The 16,936-nt window shown below is 40.6% G+C and overlaps 1 protein-coding gene across 1 annotated transcript in view; it reads left to right on the top strand.

Moving 5' to 3' along the window:
- The window catches only part of LOC130177688 (contactin-associated protein-like 5), a 218,462-nt gene that overhangs the window by 125,845 nt on the left and 75,681 nt on the right, over positions 1–16,936 (top strand). Inside the window, exons 7-9 of the mRNA XM_056389607.1 lie at positions 7,779–7,963; positions 9,540–9,683; positions 10,575–10,848. Coding sequence (XP_056245582.1) covers positions 7,779–7,963; positions 9,540–9,683; positions 10,575–10,848 — 603 coding nt within the window. The remainder of the gene's footprint in view (positions 1–7,778; positions 7,964–9,539; positions 9,684–10,574; positions 10,849–16,936) is intronic.

The following is a 16,936-nucleotide window of genomic DNA, read 5'->3' as shown; positions in this document are numbered from 1 at the left end:
TTTTCCACTCGTCACCCTCTCTTATTCTGACTAAATGGTAAGCATTGCGAAGGTCTAGCTTTGTGAATACCTTGGCCTGCTGGAGCTGGTCAAACACCGAAGACATGAGAGGAAGTGGGTAACGGTTTTTAATTGTAATGTCATTAAGAGGGCTGTAGTCTATGCAAGGTCTTAGGGAACCGTCCTTCTTGCCCACAAAGAAGAAACCGGCCCCTGCTGGAGATGATGAAGGGCGGATCAACCCTGCCTTCAGTGAGGTCTTGATGTACTCCTGCATGGCCACCCTCTCTGGCCCAGAGTACGAGTACAGACGGCCCTTGGGTATGGTGGAGCCTGGAATCAGTTCAATTGCACAGTCATATGGCCGATGTGGAGGGAGTGACATGGCCTTGTTTTTACTAAATACCTCCCGAAGGCAGTGGTAGCAGGAAGGCACGGAGCTCAGGTCCGGGTACTCGGAGTCTGTGGCGGGATTAGCAGAGGCAAAGTTAGCCACAGTAACATCTTCCCCCTGAGTCGAGATGTCAAAGCAGTCTCCAACACAGTCCTCCCCCCACCCCATAATTTCCCCAGTTCACATGAGGGTTGTGGTGAAACAGCCACGGCAGTCCCAGAATCAGTGTATGAGAAGGTGACTTGAATAAATAAAAACGTATGTGTTCTCCATGTTGGTTTATGTGCAATTTGAGGGGTTCAGAGATGTGTGTGATGGTGAACAGTTCTTTACCGTTGAGAGCTTTGGCCTTAATTGGCTTAACTAAGAGTTCAGATTTGAGGCCCAGTTCCTCAGCTAAACCCCAGTCCATCAAACTCTCATCAGCCCCTGAGTCAATAAGTGCATCAAGATCTGTGACGGTGTGGTGCATTACCTTGACCGTGGTGAGGGTACGTAAAACGGAGCTTGAAGCAGTGAACTTACTCACCACTATGGATCTCTTGGCTGGGCAGACGGCGACAAGATGACCTAATTCACCGCAATAAAAGCACCGGCCCTCCTGCTGTCGTCTCTGTCGCTCCTCAGGAGTCAGCCGAGCCCTTCCCAGCTGCATGGGCTCCTCCTCTCCCTCCGCGGGGAAATGACGACACTGCTCCAGCGGTGGACGGCAGGGAGCTGGCCAGTTCGGTGCTTGGGTGCGCGTGGGTCTCTCTGAAGATCGGCCGCCACGTTGCTGTCTGAGTTGGCGGACCCTATTGTCCGTCCGGATGGCGAGCGCGATGAGGGAGTCTAAATCTGGTGGTAGATCCAAAGGCACGAGAAGATCTTGAATGGAGGCTGCCAGCCCCTTCAAGAACACATCATACAGGGCGGTAGAGTTCCACCCACTCTCCGCAGCCAAGGTGCGGAAGTGGATGGCGTAGTCACAAACAGAGTCACTGCCTTGCTTGAGTCTGCTCAGTTCCTGCGCCCTTTCCCGGTCAGTCGTAACTGGGTCAAAAGTCTTTTGCAAAGCTGCCTGAAAGTCTGTGAAGGAGCTGCAGAGTGGAGAGTCCCGAGCCCACTCTGCTGAGGCCCAAGCCTTGGCTCGTCCGGTCAGATGGGACATCATGAAGGCTATCCTGGACCGGTCAGTGGGGAAAGCCTGGGGAGATAGCTCATAATGCAGTGAACAGTCAATGATAAAAGTCTTACATAGTCCCGGTTCCCCAGAGAATTTCTCTGGTTGGGCTAACCTACTGCCAGCCCCGATGCTGAGCACAGCCGGGGCGGGAGCAGCAACAGCTGCCGGAGACTCGGGAGCTGTGGTCGTCTGAGCAGGACGATCCTGCAGGCCCTGAATTTGCCCCGTAAGGAGACTCAACTGGTGAGCCAAAGCCGTCTGAAACTCCTCCTGACGGGAGAGACGGGCCTCTTGGGCACGCAGGTACTCTGCCAGCTGTTGATCCTCTGCTGAGTCCATACTGGCCAGAGTGTTCTGTCAGGCCTGGACTAGAATGAGGACTCAGATGTGTCAATAAGGCAGTCTTTATTGAAATACTGCTACCTCGAGAGGGAGTGACAAATAAAACCAACTATGAAAAAATTATGCTATTCGGGAAGAATCTAATAAACAAAACCCACTCCAACTGGAGGGACAAAACTGCTGAAATAAAAAAGGAATAAACCAACAGAAAATCACTCCACAAGGAGGCTACAAAAACTGCTATGAACTTGACAAAAAAAAAAAAAAAAAACTCTATTCTATGAAATTACAAACAAAAAATCACTCACAAGGAGGTTACAAAAACTACTATAAACTTGACAAACAAAAAACTCTATTCTATGAAATTACAAACAAAAAATCACTCACAAGGAGGTTACAAAAACTACTATAAACTTGACAAACAAAAAACTCTATTCTATGAAATTACAAACAAAAACTCACTCACAAGGAGGTAAAGACGAAGTATAATGCAAAGACAAGGCAAGGCATGGACTGTGATAGTAGGCTGGGGTGCACGACTGGAACGAGACACTCTGGCACAAGACAAAGGGAGACGCAGACTATAAGACACATGAGGGCAATGGGAAACAGGTGGACACAATCAGGAATCAGGGAAGACACTCAGACAGGTGACACATGAGGAAGGGCAAGTGACCTGAAACGAGAGGAGAGTTACTTTTCAAAATAAAACAGGAAATGACAAGACATGGAGACAGGACAAAACCCCAACTTAACCTCACCGTGTGACAATTATACAGAGGTGTTTCTGTTATTTAGCCTACTGATATCAATGGGGTGGACAAAACAATAGAAACACCTGGACGCCATGGCAAGAGTCCTCATCTAGCAGTAGTTTTGTCATGGCATATCTGTTCCAAATATCAGTAATTGTAATCAAGGAGCCCTTGATGACTAATAATCGATATTGGAATTGGCCTTGAAAATATTGTATTGGTCAATCCCTAATCCGTACACGTTCTGACGTACTGCCAATCATAATGTGTGATCAGCCTGTGCATACTCTCATTTGTCCAGGTCATAGTATCCTAAAGGAGTTTTAAATCGAAAAAACAACTGGACTTGATGGATTGTCGACTGTCAAACGACTGTCGTTGACACTTGGAGCACAAAAGGGAACCAGTGACATCATCAGCCTGAGCGCCCACAAGAGGTTAAATACCTGGGTCTCCACACCAGAAAGTTGGACCAGTACCAGCCTGGTCAGATGCGTACATGAACTGATGAAGCCTCTTGGATGAGAGGTGAAACGTCTTCCCAAGCAAATAATCAAGTCCAGTTGTTTTTTCGATTTAAAACTCCGATGTTATCTGCAAACACAGGACCCTGAGCGCATCTGGTACATACACTGACCGGCTTTGTCACTATGAAAATCTGTAAATAAATTTTGTGCAATACTTAGTTATCTGTTCTGTCATTCTCTGATTTACCATTAAAGTTACACTGTAAAAGAAATCTGAAATTTAACTGAATTTTTACTGTATATTTCACAGACTTTTCCTGTATTTTTAAAATATATGAAAACATTAATAAAATTACAAAATTAGACTGTGATTTTACATGTCAAATGTAAAATAACATGAAAACAGTAACTGTGAAAAACCATAAAATTTCCTTTTTTTAAAAAGAAAATTGTTTTCTTTCACATAAAAATACTGTTAAAATACATTTGCAAATTTAGCGTAATTTCACAAGTATTTCTTCGTTATTTAAGAGATTAAACTGTTAAATTCAAGTTTAATACTGTAAATAGATTATAAAATGAGATAAAATGACTGACAATTAACAGTAAAAGAAGTACTTGTTCTGTAATTTTATTGAGATTTGTTTGTTACTTTACAAAAATCTTGTGTAATTACAGAACTTTTCACAACAACAAATGTTGAATAAATGTGTTTTTGTCAATGTATAACATGTATAAGCAGGTGTAAACTGTATAAAAACTGTATAAAAACGGTATAAAAACTATATAAAAATATAGTCTTTATCATTGACATTTTTCAGATTTTTTCCCCATTATACTTTTAAGGTAAGTCAATGTTTGGAAAACGGGTTGTAATAAATATATGCATTTTAAATTTGAGTACACACCCTGGACAGAAAGGCGCCTTATTCAAATATTAAAGTTTGAATCTTTACCGTCCAATCAGAGCATTGCACTCAGCTCCGCCTCCTCGAGCTCCGGGACAGTTGTGTGTGTGAGCTATGCTACACTCTCTGCTCTCCTCCAGAACTTTCTGTCTTCGGCTGCCAGGGAAAGGTGGAATCAAGTTTAACAAGGTAAACATTTTTTATGAGTGGAATTATTTAGATTATGTTGTTTATGTGAAATTATGTAGATTATGTGTTTTCAATTGCTACTAGCTAACGTTGCCAGTGAAGGGCAAATTGATAAGCAACTTTAGCTGTGTCCAGATACTTTACCATTAGGCTAACGTTAGCTCTAAGGTAACTTACAGCTGGTTCTGTCGTTGGTTGTTAGGTTCATAGACTGTAACATTATCAGCAGGTCTGTGGACAATCTTTTTTTCTCCAACATTTGGCGGCCACAGTTGCTGCAGAGGTTGAAATTTGCTGTGGAAGTCAATGTTATGTTTGCAGCTATTTCAGACTCCCGCTTTTTTCTCCTCTTTGAAGTGACATCGCCTTTGAAGTGGCTGTTGAGTGTTTTGAGAAAAACGGGGTGCTTGATTTTGCATGCCAGGACATACTGTATTTCAGGCCAAAGTGTCATAATTACCTTAGTTATACTGTTCATTTGTTGATGATTATAATGTTATGGCTGTTTGACCAGTGTTAAAAGATGTACTCCTGTTGCATTTGTGGAATATCTGTTCAGTCAGTAAAAGCATATGTTGTGCTGTCCAGCAGGCTGAGTCAAATATGTCCAGTGGTCCTGAAGTCCCGAAGTTGAGTGGTCCTCAGCTGAATCCTTGACATTATTACTTTTCTAGGTAAGATATACAACTCTAGAAAAAGTAAATGATGAATACATTGTGAATAAATAGATACATTTTTAAAACTTTTTCTTTTTTCACGTGTTAGGACATTGAGCTTGGCCCATTTAAAAGCTACAAAGTTCACCACCTTGATGTCCACATACAGTAACATTCGCTGCGCCCTTTCTGCTCTCTTGCATCAACAGCTACAGGACAGGACAGGAGGAGGTAGCACCTTGGAAACATCCTTACTACTAAAGGACACTTTTATGGCAATGGACTTTTCACCTTGGACTTCTATCTCCCTACGGACTGTAGTAGTAAGCCAGGGTATACCTGGGTTATACAACTCACATTGTATAACCCAAACCGCCTGTTCAGCATCAGTAATCTTAACCATCAAGATGATCTGTAAGTATCATACTGAGCACTCATGTATTTTTATTAAAAAAAAAAAAAACTTGTTTAATGTTCACAATCTTTTTTGTCATTAAAGAATTACATCCAACTTTTGCCTTGTATGTATTTTTCATTGATGTTTTTAGAGTGTAAGATAGTGTTATATAACCAAAGGTCTTTGGGTTTTTACCAAACAGGCTAAGATACTGTTAATAAAATACTTTTTTAACATGAAAGGTATGTTAAATATACAAGAAATCTTTATAAAATTACATGTAAAAACCAAAAATTAACAGTAGATTGTTGCAATTTTAAACCCCCTACCGAGGTTTTCAACAGTTTTGGGATATTTTTTGAAAGAGAAATCAAATGTTTTTATGTGTGGTATATAATTTTATTACATCACATATGAATTAATATCCAAGTTTTTTTAAATGTAAAATTATGTAATAAAAACCAATTAATAACAGTACCTTTCTGCAATTTTAAGCCTTATTATTTGTATTATAACAATGTTAGACCTTATTTATAGGTAATTTCATTGTTTTTATACGGGTAAATGGCTTTTATTTAACATTAAAAAGCCCCAAAAATACGGAAAATCTCATGTAAAATTAAAGCTATAAACTGTATTTTAATTACGGAAAATACGTTTGTTTTTTTTTTACAGTGTACTCATAAATTGCCTGTTTGTGTAACGGAGTTAAGAAGTAGGTGATTCCACTTGCCATAAAAACTCATCTCACAACACGTAAACTTGTTTGTCCCATGGTCATTAAATGCAGCACCCCTTTGGTTTAGGGTCGTGCAACCCTGGGGGTAGCAACAGTCGGACCTCGCTGTGCACGAGCTATGAGCTCCGCATTGTGTCATATTAATTACTGTAATTTCCAATACTAAGGGGTGGTTGAAGTTGTATTATTTTAAACATATAGTTCCCGAACGGTTTTTCTTTTAATTGGGTTTACAAAATGGCTAGTGCTACACATTGCTCGCTATCTTGCACTTTCTTTTCATTTTACATTCTTCAGATGTGTATGTGTGTCATCTTCGTCTCTTAAATTACACAACGCAAAGAGAGAGAGTACAAAGCCGCTACATTTGCCTATTTTGGATGAAATTTAATTATGATTAAGAAGAAAGAGATGTTGATCACTCAGGTCTCAGTGATGGCTGAAGCATGTGGAGTTTTGTGCATTGAGCTGATGAAACTGATTTGAACCTCAGCAACAAGGAGGAAACTGGTAAAATGTCAAAAAGATAATCACATTGGTTTAATTTCTTCAAACCAGTATATCAGTCAGACCCTAAGCACACCAAAGTTGTTTCAGCTGATCAACAGGGTGGGGATAATGGCAGACACAAAGGTAGAAGGAAGGAAGAACATTGATAGGACCAACAGTGGGAGTGCAGTGGTACCTGCAGCAGACATGACCAGTCTAAACAGCTTCCTGTCTGTGTGCTGGCACCTCCTAGTTACAGATCTCAGAAAAATGATCAATTTCCTTCAGTGCTCAACATTGTTGTATGCGCCCTGGTTTTGGTGTCCCGTCCTCTCTCGCGGCTGCACTTGCCTTCCAGTTCCCTCTGCATGGTTCACACCTGGGTGCAATCCGCACTCGGGGACAGAGGGAAGGGATAAAAGGGGCGGAGAGTGCAGAGACAGGGAGGAGACACATACACACACACACACACACACAGACAGACAGCTGTACCTGGGTGAGGGTTCTTTTGTCCTCTCTTCCTTCTCCAAGCCGGGTTCGTTCCTCCACGCACAGTTAGGTGCGGTGGGGTTTTGTTATTTTAGTTTATGTTCTTTCGGGCTGGAGATTATCGGTAGTCATGTTATTCGTCTTTTGTTTTAGGTTAAGTTGGGTTTAGGTAGTCTAGCAGGAAGCGCTGGGAGCAACGGCCCACTTTGTGGTTGGCCCAGCGTTTACCTGTCGTTTGCTTATTTTGGCCAGGGTCTCCATATCTTTTCGTTTTCTTTGGTTTAGGTCAATAAACTATGAATAATTTCGGGGGATATTTCAATAAAGCTTGAGTGAAATGTTATTCTTGTCTGGTGTCCTTTTTACATATGTTGCAGCCTCCTGCCCCTTTTGAGCTTTATTCTTGGAGGCTGTAACAAACATGAAAGGGGTGTGGCATAGTTAGAGAGGAATAACTTGACCTGACAGCAGTTGCAGTCAGTTTGAGTTCATGTCAATCACAATTTGAAAACTTTCATCAGCCAAAAAAAAACCAAAACATCAAAATCACAGACACTCTTCAAACCAAATCCTCAGCTTTCGTTTGCAGTTCAGTTTATTTACCAGAATACCACATTTTGGATATGAAGGCATTTTAGGTTAAAGTGGAGTTTAAAAGTCATAAGTTTTGAGTCCTGTAACTTAAACCTCCAAATTACATATGAGAAACTGGAACAAGCAATTCTTTTTATTGAGTAAATGACTTCAGATAATTACCTATTCACTGAGGTGTTTTATGTCTTTGTCAGACGACACCAGGCTGAGGTTCAGCAGCAGTCGTGTTGCTGTCACAGTGGGCAGTCTGCTGGACGACCAGCACTGGCACTCTGTCGTCATTGAGCGCTTCAACAAACAGGTGAACCTCACAATGGACTCCCACACGCAGCATTTCCAAACCAAAGGGGAGGGAGACTCACTGGAGGTCGACTATGAGGTTAGTCCACCCTGTCAGTAATTCAGACTGAAGAATAATTTCAGTACCATGAGTAAAATTAAGTGGGGGGAGTTACTTAGAAACCTTTTTACCTATCTCAAGGACAAATCAGGTTTCTATAATCCCCTACCTGACAACAGAAATCAAGTTTCTATAATCCCCTACCTGACTACAAAAATCATGCTTCTATAATCCCCTACCTGACAACAGATATCAGGGCCTGTATTCACAAAGCATCTTAAGGCTAAAAGTAGCTCCTAACTCAAAATAATGGGTGTGTCAGTCCTTTATTTAAGACTCATTATTTTTCTAACTAAGAACTATTCACAAAGTCTTGGAGAAGTTAGAAGCAGTCAAGACTCACTCACTAAGACCAAATCATAAAGAATCTTAAAGAGCTGCCGTCATTCGCAGTGTTTTGGAAACCTTAAACGATGAAAAACAACTGAAATAACCTGATCAGTGTGGAAATTAAGTGTTTGGCAATGCTGCGTTACTTGGCAACAGAGAAAATGCAACTTTGCAATGCTGACAACTTGGAGATCTCCCAGCTGTCTGTAAGGTTATTCACCAAACAGCAAATGTCTCTGTAGATCATAGAACAATTCCTTTAATTTCCTTTAGATGTTCAACAACTACAGAGAAATACAGAGAAAAAGCAGCTTCATGGTCGGTCTACCCGGTGTGATCGGTGCCATAGACGGAATGCATGTAAAAATGATTGTACCATCACAGGATGAGGAGGTATTTGTAAACAGGAAAACAAAATCACACCATCAACACACAGGTTGTACTGGATGCCTGTACAGTTGTAGACACTGTTGTACAGGGTACTGTACTGTGTCCAGGATCTACACACGATTCATGGATCTAAATGGAGAGTGACCTGAGGCAGCTGTTTGAAAGGATCATTTTCCAGCTGGACGTCACGTGGTGGGGAACAGTGGAACTCTTTTCACACTTCAACCCACAGCCGGGACCACAGCTACATTACAATAGGTACAGCTACAACAGACTGTGGCTAATAGGCTGCCAGTTAGCTTTAGTTAGGTTGTCTATGACAGATGAGCTCTTTATTGTAAGTTTTTTTAGTAAAATTAAATTCTCCGGGGTCGACACAAACCTTATCAAACAGATGCATTTTGGAGAATGTAATACTTTTATAAACAGCAACTAATCAGTTATTATTAAATTTTTATTTGTTTATTTCTCAGTGTTTTTTTATTATTACTGTGGGATGTTGCCCATGCGTTTTCATCAACCAATCACTGTGGTTCTTGTAAGCGAGCTCATCCATGAAAATTAACGTCAGTCATAGCAACGGAATCGCACTCTTAGCTTAGGAGTTTTTACTTTTCCTTAGTAAAAGTTGGTCTCAGCAGCTTTGTGAACAGGAATTTTAGTCAAAAATCTTTAGTGTAACTTCTCTTAGTGGTAAGATAAAATGCTTTGTTAATACGGGCCCTGGTTTCTATAATCCCATACCTGACTTAAAAAATCAGGTTTCTATATCCCCTACATGACTACATGTCTCTGTGATATGATTATAATGTTTTTTCTGCATTCTTCATAAAAGCTGAGCTTTGGCGGCATTCCGCTGCCTGGCAAACCTGGAACCTTTCTCAGGAAGAACTTCCACGGCTGCATTGAAAACCTAAACTACAACGGTATCAACATCATCGACCTGGCAAAGAGACGCAAGCCACAGATTTACACCGTGGTGAGTTTCTTTTACTCCACTATACTCTATAAACGTGCTATATGCACTATACTCATCCACTGTTAAGGCCTGGTTTGTTCTGGACCCAAATGCAGACACAAGGTAGCTGAGGACAGAGGTTACAGAGGCGGAGATGAGGCAGGGGACAGGCAGCCTGATGAGTGAGGCGACTGAGGCTGGTTGGCTGAGATGATGAGGACAGATGCAGTCTCTCCACAGAGAAGTGAACACTGGTAATCCTTAACACAGGAGAAGCTTGTTTGAAGTTTGTCATTGTCATGACGAAACATGGAAAATAATTCTGGTACAGAACAAGATACAGACTGACAGACAGCGTAAAGATTAGTTAATATGGCAGAACATGAGATTATTAGAGGATGGGAGACAGGTGTGGAGATGAAGCAGCAGTCAGGTGAAGGGGTAGGGAGGTGTGGAGATGGAGACAAGAGGGGAACTCTGTGAGCTGTGACATCTGGTTGACAGGGTAATGTTGATTCTATTCAACCAGTGTCAGGGGACTATAAATATAGCTATAGTAAAACTTCTTCACAGTTATCCAAGCAAAGGAGCATGCAGATAAAAAATCATATGTATTGTATATATGTATAAATACTTTAATGAAAAAGTAAAATTAATTTTCTGTTTTTCCTAAATGTCAGATGGTCATTCATTTCAAATAGGCTGATAATTTCAGTTTATTACAACTTCATATTCATAGTTTTTTCCCCCCATCATTTCTTTCAGTAATAATAACATTGTACTCACAATGTAAATAGCTGAAATATGGGAACACGTTGACATCACTGGAAAGTCCCAATGTCAGCCAGACTGTCAGTCAGACAATCAGTCAAACATACTGTCATATTATCCTTTGGCTCTCTCATCCTCAAGGGAAATGTGACCTTCTCGTGCTCCTGGCCCCACCTGCCTGCCTGCACCTTCCTGAGCTCCAGCAGCAGCTTCCTGTTGCTCCCAGCGGCTGCACCATCTGGCCTCATGGCAGGCTTCTCTGTGTGTTTCCAGTTCAGGACATGGAACTCTGAAGGGCTACTGCTCTCTGTGCAACTGAGCCGAGAGTCCTGGAGACTGGATCTGCAGATCAGCAGCAGCCAGCTCCTCCTGACCCTCCACAGTTCAGGACAGCAGAGATCAGAGGCCTCGGCAGGTCAGAAAACACACACACACACACACAGACACACACACACACACACTGAACTTCTTAAAAAGTCATTGTTGGCTTGGTCAGCTGGTCAAGTGTTGGAGTTTCTCCACTGGTCATTGCTTTCTCAAAACGATTGGGCGTGAACAGTTTCTATTAAAGGCATTTGTCGCTACATTACTTTTCAAAAAAGCACCTCTCCACAAATCAAGTAACTTTGAACAAACCCTAGCTACTAAGAGAGTCAGCAGTACTGCCCCATGATGAAAGTGAGACTGCTGGTTAACATGTAGTCATAATAGGCCATGTTTCAGTCACTGTTTCAAACTTGTTCCACTGTCATGACAACAGAAACAGAAAAAACATGTCAATGAGAACAGCTTTATTGAGAATTCAGCTGGATTCAATTACTGTATATGTGAGCACAGAGAGGAGGAGAGAATGGAACAGATAACAGTTTTGAAGGTGATGGCAAGAATAGCATGCATGTAGTTATTGTTAACCTTTCCTGCTTCAGCTCCCAGACTGTGGTTGGGAATCACAGGGGAGACTTATGTGCTGCTCCATGGCAGTAGTTGTTCCAAACTTCAGGGCTAACCCACCTTACTTCAAACTGTAGTGTGGCAAGCAAGACACAGGAGCCCGGCTTTGGTCCTGAGGAGTGCAGCATGTATTTTTTATTTTCTAGGGATATAATGGTATTAGTATTCATCTTGAACCGTCATGATACGGACATCATGGTTCAGTGCATGCAGTCATACAACAAATATGTCTGAGTGGAAAAAAGTCAGTCACAAATGGCAGCATCCACATTCCAGTCCATGCAGCGGTAATGCAACTAAAACTGCCAATCGCCATTAAAGAACAAATGCAGAAGAACAAGGAAACGCAACAAAACACAAGAAGAAGAAGAGTAACTATGGAAAGTTCAGATGACACACAGGAGCTAGGAGACTCATCTGCTTCTTTTAAATCATCTGTGCAGGAATATTTCAGGTTCCCTGTGGATTACAACAACAATGGAGTGCGATTGGTGGATCAGACGTGGATGGTGTGTCGGCGTTGTTCGACAGCTGTGTGTCAGTGGAAACACGCTGTACATGCTAATGCATATTAGACGTCATCACTCACTGGAGCTAGGCAAAAGAAAACAGGAGTCTAACCTTTTTGTTTTTAAGAAGCCTCTAGATGTGGGGCCAAAGCTATTGGCAAAATTATTTCAATGACTATGAGCCCATATGCAGTAGTAGATTCAATTAGTCAAGTCAAGTCAAGTTATTAATCAAGTGCTCAAGCCTCATTACAATGTCCCATCACGTGTGCACATAAACCATTCCGTTGTCCGTGCCATTTACAAGTGTACACAAGCGGTACACCTTGATTAATCTATATATATAAAACAAACTATATAACACTCCTAATGCACAAGTTTTTTTTTAATTTTTCTATTTATGTTTTACAGATGCTTTTCAGTTTTGTAGTTACACCCCTACTGACAAGCAGCTGATTCTACCCCTCACCTCAACAAACCTAACCAGCACCATATTACCTTATCACAAGTAGTCCAACAATTGAATGTGTGAGTTGACCAAGTTACAGTAGATTCTCTGTGAAAGGCCCTTATTCAACTGAGACAATTTGTCTCCATTAAAGGCCTGTTTATTGAAATGATCTGGTATACTTCAAATAATACACTTTACATTATTTTCAGATCATTCCAGTGCTGCCAATGGTGTTTACTACATTTTGTCAATCAGTGTTACTTAAGTTTAAATTCCACTGAAGGTGACATGACAGATAAAAGGTAAAAGTACGAGCAATAGGAAGTGAAAAGTGACTGACAGAAGTGTTGTTGTTGTTGGGTCTGAGCTCTACCTCATGAGCTGGACACCAAATGTGTTAGATTTCGGTTGTTTATCAATTTATTGGCTATCATAAATTAAGAAAATATTAATAGTAAAAATATTAATATTAAATAATAACTTTAAAATTAATTAAAGTTCACAGGGCACCAGCCTAAACTAATAGGCAAAATAGCCAATATGGTTTTAGTCTCAATTTATTACCATTAATCTGGATCTCTGATTAACCATTAGCTTACTAACTATAACCAAATTACCATATCAACAGTAAGTTAAAGTTGAAGGATTGGAATTCTACCAAGTAGAGGTTGGCAATATTCACACTTGCGCAACATTAAACACACCAGTAGTTATACTTAAAGACATTTATTAACAATGGAGCAGAGTAAAACACAATGTCTAATCTAGTATATACAGGTGTGTGTGTGTAGGTGTATGTGTGTGTGACACAGACAAAGGCAAGATGGCCGACTCAAAGTGGTCACTGTGACCACATGACCTGAACAAAGGAGACTACACAAGATGGTGGTAAACAAAGAAACTACTCAAAATGGCCGCTTAGCTATACTGTGCTATGCTGTGCTGGGAAAGGTTAGGCCCAGTCAGTTAACGTTACCCAGACCTTGGAACAAGCATCCCCAGGTGTGAACCGTGAGGAGTTGAGTTCCTTTGCCCAGTGGAGCAAAGAAAAATCTGGTCTTTTGAATGATGAGTCTCAACATTGTTAAAAAAAAGATGCTCAGAGCAGCAGAGTTGTTATGGTAACATCATACTAATGGAGTCAGTGTTATGGACATGTTTATTGAATTTATGGAGACAACAGGAAAAACATGGAGGAACTGTTCCGTTTGTATCAACAGCAAATCACAAAACAATTAGGCTTTTTATTCAAATATGATCAGATACGAAATTTGAATTATGAACCTGTTTAAATAAAAGTCTGGTTCTTTCTGCACTTCAGGTCAACACATCCACCATGTTGTACAGTTTCAGAATCCACAGCTGAGATATTAAAGGATATAACGTGCATGTCAGTTTTTTTTATAGGCTTATCAAAACCACTGACAATATTTTTTACATAAATTCAAAACCATGTATTGAGAAACTGTCTTAATTTTACAGACTCATGTTCAACCAGATAAAGTGAGGCAGTGGGAAATGCTGTCCTTTCTTCTCATCCTTGTTGCTTATGTCCATCTGGCTGCTTGTTTCTCTTTCTCTCCAGTATTTGTAATGTGTCACTGAAGCAGACTGAACACTGCTGACTAATCCATTATGTAGAGATGGACGAGATGTGGCCGTGCACACAGTTTGATCCTTCATATTTTTAGCACATTTGTCCTCAATAAAATCTTGATTTTATTGGAATGATGCGAAGGGAGATGTCATGTCATTTGGAGGCCCACTAGGGGATCACGTAAAGATAACACAGATAATCATGTTTGACTGGGGAAGCCAGAGTCTCATCAGATGGTGGGTTAGAGTGAAATATAGCTGGAGGGATCACAGCTAGAAAACACTGCACCATCAAAATTCATGAATGACATCAGGTCATGTTTGAAGTCTGAGCCTGGCACCAAAGGATCCACTGACAGACCCCTCTTCCTCCATCTCTAACTGTCACAACTGTTTTCATCACGCTGTTATCACTTGAAATAAAATATTTAGTCATACCACTGACCAGATATTGTTGAAATTATAGGTACAATAACAAAAACATGTTGCTGGATTCAGCACAACCAAGTCAAAGACAACCAAGTGAGATATTTGCTTTGGGAATTGAGTAGCTATAACAAATCTGATATATAGAAACATATTACCAGGATATCGTCTGTTTGGGAAGCAGTATGATGACAGAACAAATGAAAGCCATCAGGAGAGGACAGTCCTGTAAAATGTGCTGCTGCTACAGATACAGGTTTTTCTCATGAGCCCAGTTGTTTAGCCTGTATTTGTAGAGCAGATGAAATGAAAGAAGACGAGAAAAGACAAGTAACAAGTGTTCCTAGGTTTAGTCATGTTGTGTTCAGTGCCTGTATGGCATAGAGAATAAAAGACTTGGTCCTTGGGGCCCTGAATCGACGGCCAGATGGAAGCAGTTAAGATTCTCAGTATAGTGGCTTTGAGGTTTATCTATCCTGTGAACAGCACTGTTGCAAAGTTGTTTTTGTGACTTGCCCATCACCTTTCTTGCAATGTTAACAATTTTGAAGAGCATGCTTTTGTTCTTTGGTGTACCAAGCTGTTATATTGAATGATAAGATGCTTTCAACCAGGCTCCTCTGTGCCATTTCAAGTATATGTTGGCTAATGCCAAAGTTCCTCAGCTTCCTGAAATGATGGTTTGAACAGTCTGGTTCACAAGATCAAGGCAGTTTAATTCAGATCCTCCTAATCACTGTAATGGCTTTACACATGGTGCCACCACATATTAGTGAATTACTCACCTGATCTAGATCCATTAAACCTAATCAGGGGCTTCTGATTATGCCACACTCAAAGTTCAGGACCCGTGGTGACTGAGCCGCCCCTGGTCATTGGTGTTTCAATCTTTTCACAGACATTTTATTGAAGCTTCTTGCCCCAATTTGTCTCTTTTTTTTGTTTCTCTGTGATTGAACTGTGGACTCATGTGCTTGGTATCTACTGTCATGAGGAATAGTGAAACATAAAGAGGAGAGTGGGATGGAGATGAGTTTCAAGAGTCTGGAATGAAGCTGTCCAGTACAACAGGAGAAACACCAGGGTTGAATGAATGAGGCAGGTGGAGTTAGGGAGACACTAATGTGGTTCTTTCATCACGCAGGACCAGAGGCTGGAGGTTTATTGTTCAATAGATGATCAGTGGGATTATTTTTACTGTTTGGTTGTAACAGTGCAGATGATGCCAGTTTGTAATCCCGTGTGAATCTGCTGCATATATTATTGTAGCAGTTGTATTATTATTTTTGAAATATTCCTTGTTTCTCTTCTTGGTGGATAATTATTGAGGCTGCAGCAGGAGTAATTACTGAGGACATTATAGAGACATTATAGCCAGTGATTGTGTTTCAATCACATTAGGAGACACACTTGGAACTTGGTCTGTTGTTTGTGTGAATGCAGAGCACGAAACACATACAAAGGAGGGAAACTCGCGTCAAGGTCTCTGATGCAGGAAATAACTGGAGCGTCTGTCCACACAGTACCTGATGGATCACAACAGACACCAGCTGGGACAATGAGTGCTATTTACCTGCCAGGTTTCATAATTTAAATAGTGAAGCTATGTTTTGCAGTGTGGAGTCACGAAACCTTTAAACCTTTAACCTTAAAATCAAGCAAAGAAGTCTATTAATCTGAACATTTCACACAGTTTTAATGTGACAAGTGTGTTTTGGCAAAATAACAGTATGAAGCTTTGATGTACTGCCTGTCTGCATTCAATGCTGTAGTCAGTGTACTTATTTACTGCACTCAGCAGCTAACTGCTGCTAAAACCGCAGCATCTAATTTTTCCATTTCTGTTTTCACTCTTGTTCAATAATAAGATAAAACATTAAGTTAATCTTGTTGTTGTAAGGTGGATTTTTCCCAACTGTGATGGAGCTCAACCAGCAGTTTCCCCATGCTTCCATTTTTGTGTTAAGTGTTGGATTGTTCCTTTATTACCAGTGATTTATTACCATATTGGAAATGATAAAGTGTCAGTTGAGGATTTTAAAATGACTGGAATTTCATACATGAGACAGTAGTCAGCTTTCTGGATTCAGCATGGTTCATAACAATGTTAGTTTTTAAACTGTTACAGAACCATTCAAGCTCCTGTTTGATGAAAAGGTCTGGTGAAAATTTTATTATAATTAGTGATGAGTGATTATATATATATGGCCCGCAGCTCACAGGTTCTAACCCTTTTGAAAGAAGCAAGAAGCTGAATCAGCTATAATGAAACCACTAAGTAGCAACAAGTGGGTGTAAGACTTAGCAAAGCCAAGGAGAGTCACTTTAGGTAGTTTAATTGTGTTTGATGAGTGAGACGCTGAACACATTTCATGATTATAGTGTATGCACAATTAAAAAAATTGTGCACTCAAAGTTTCACTATTTGTCCCCCTTTCATCAGATGTGAATGGAACTTTGTGTGTAAGTTCAGCAGACAACGTATGATGTCTCCAGTCAGTTTAGACAGGATTGCTCAAAGGCATCTTGGGTTATGGGTAAATATTTGATAGTCCACGCCCACTTGCAGC

Source organism: Seriola aureovittata, chromosome 11 (genome assembly GCF_021018895.1).
Source record: "Seriola aureovittata isolate HTS-2021-v1 ecotype China chromosome 11, ASM2101889v1, whole genome shotgun sequence".
NCBI lineage: Eukaryota > Metazoa > Chordata > Actinopteri > Carangiformes > Carangidae > Seriola > Seriola aureovittata.
This window is presented reverse-complemented; position numbering and strand designations above follow the sequence as displayed.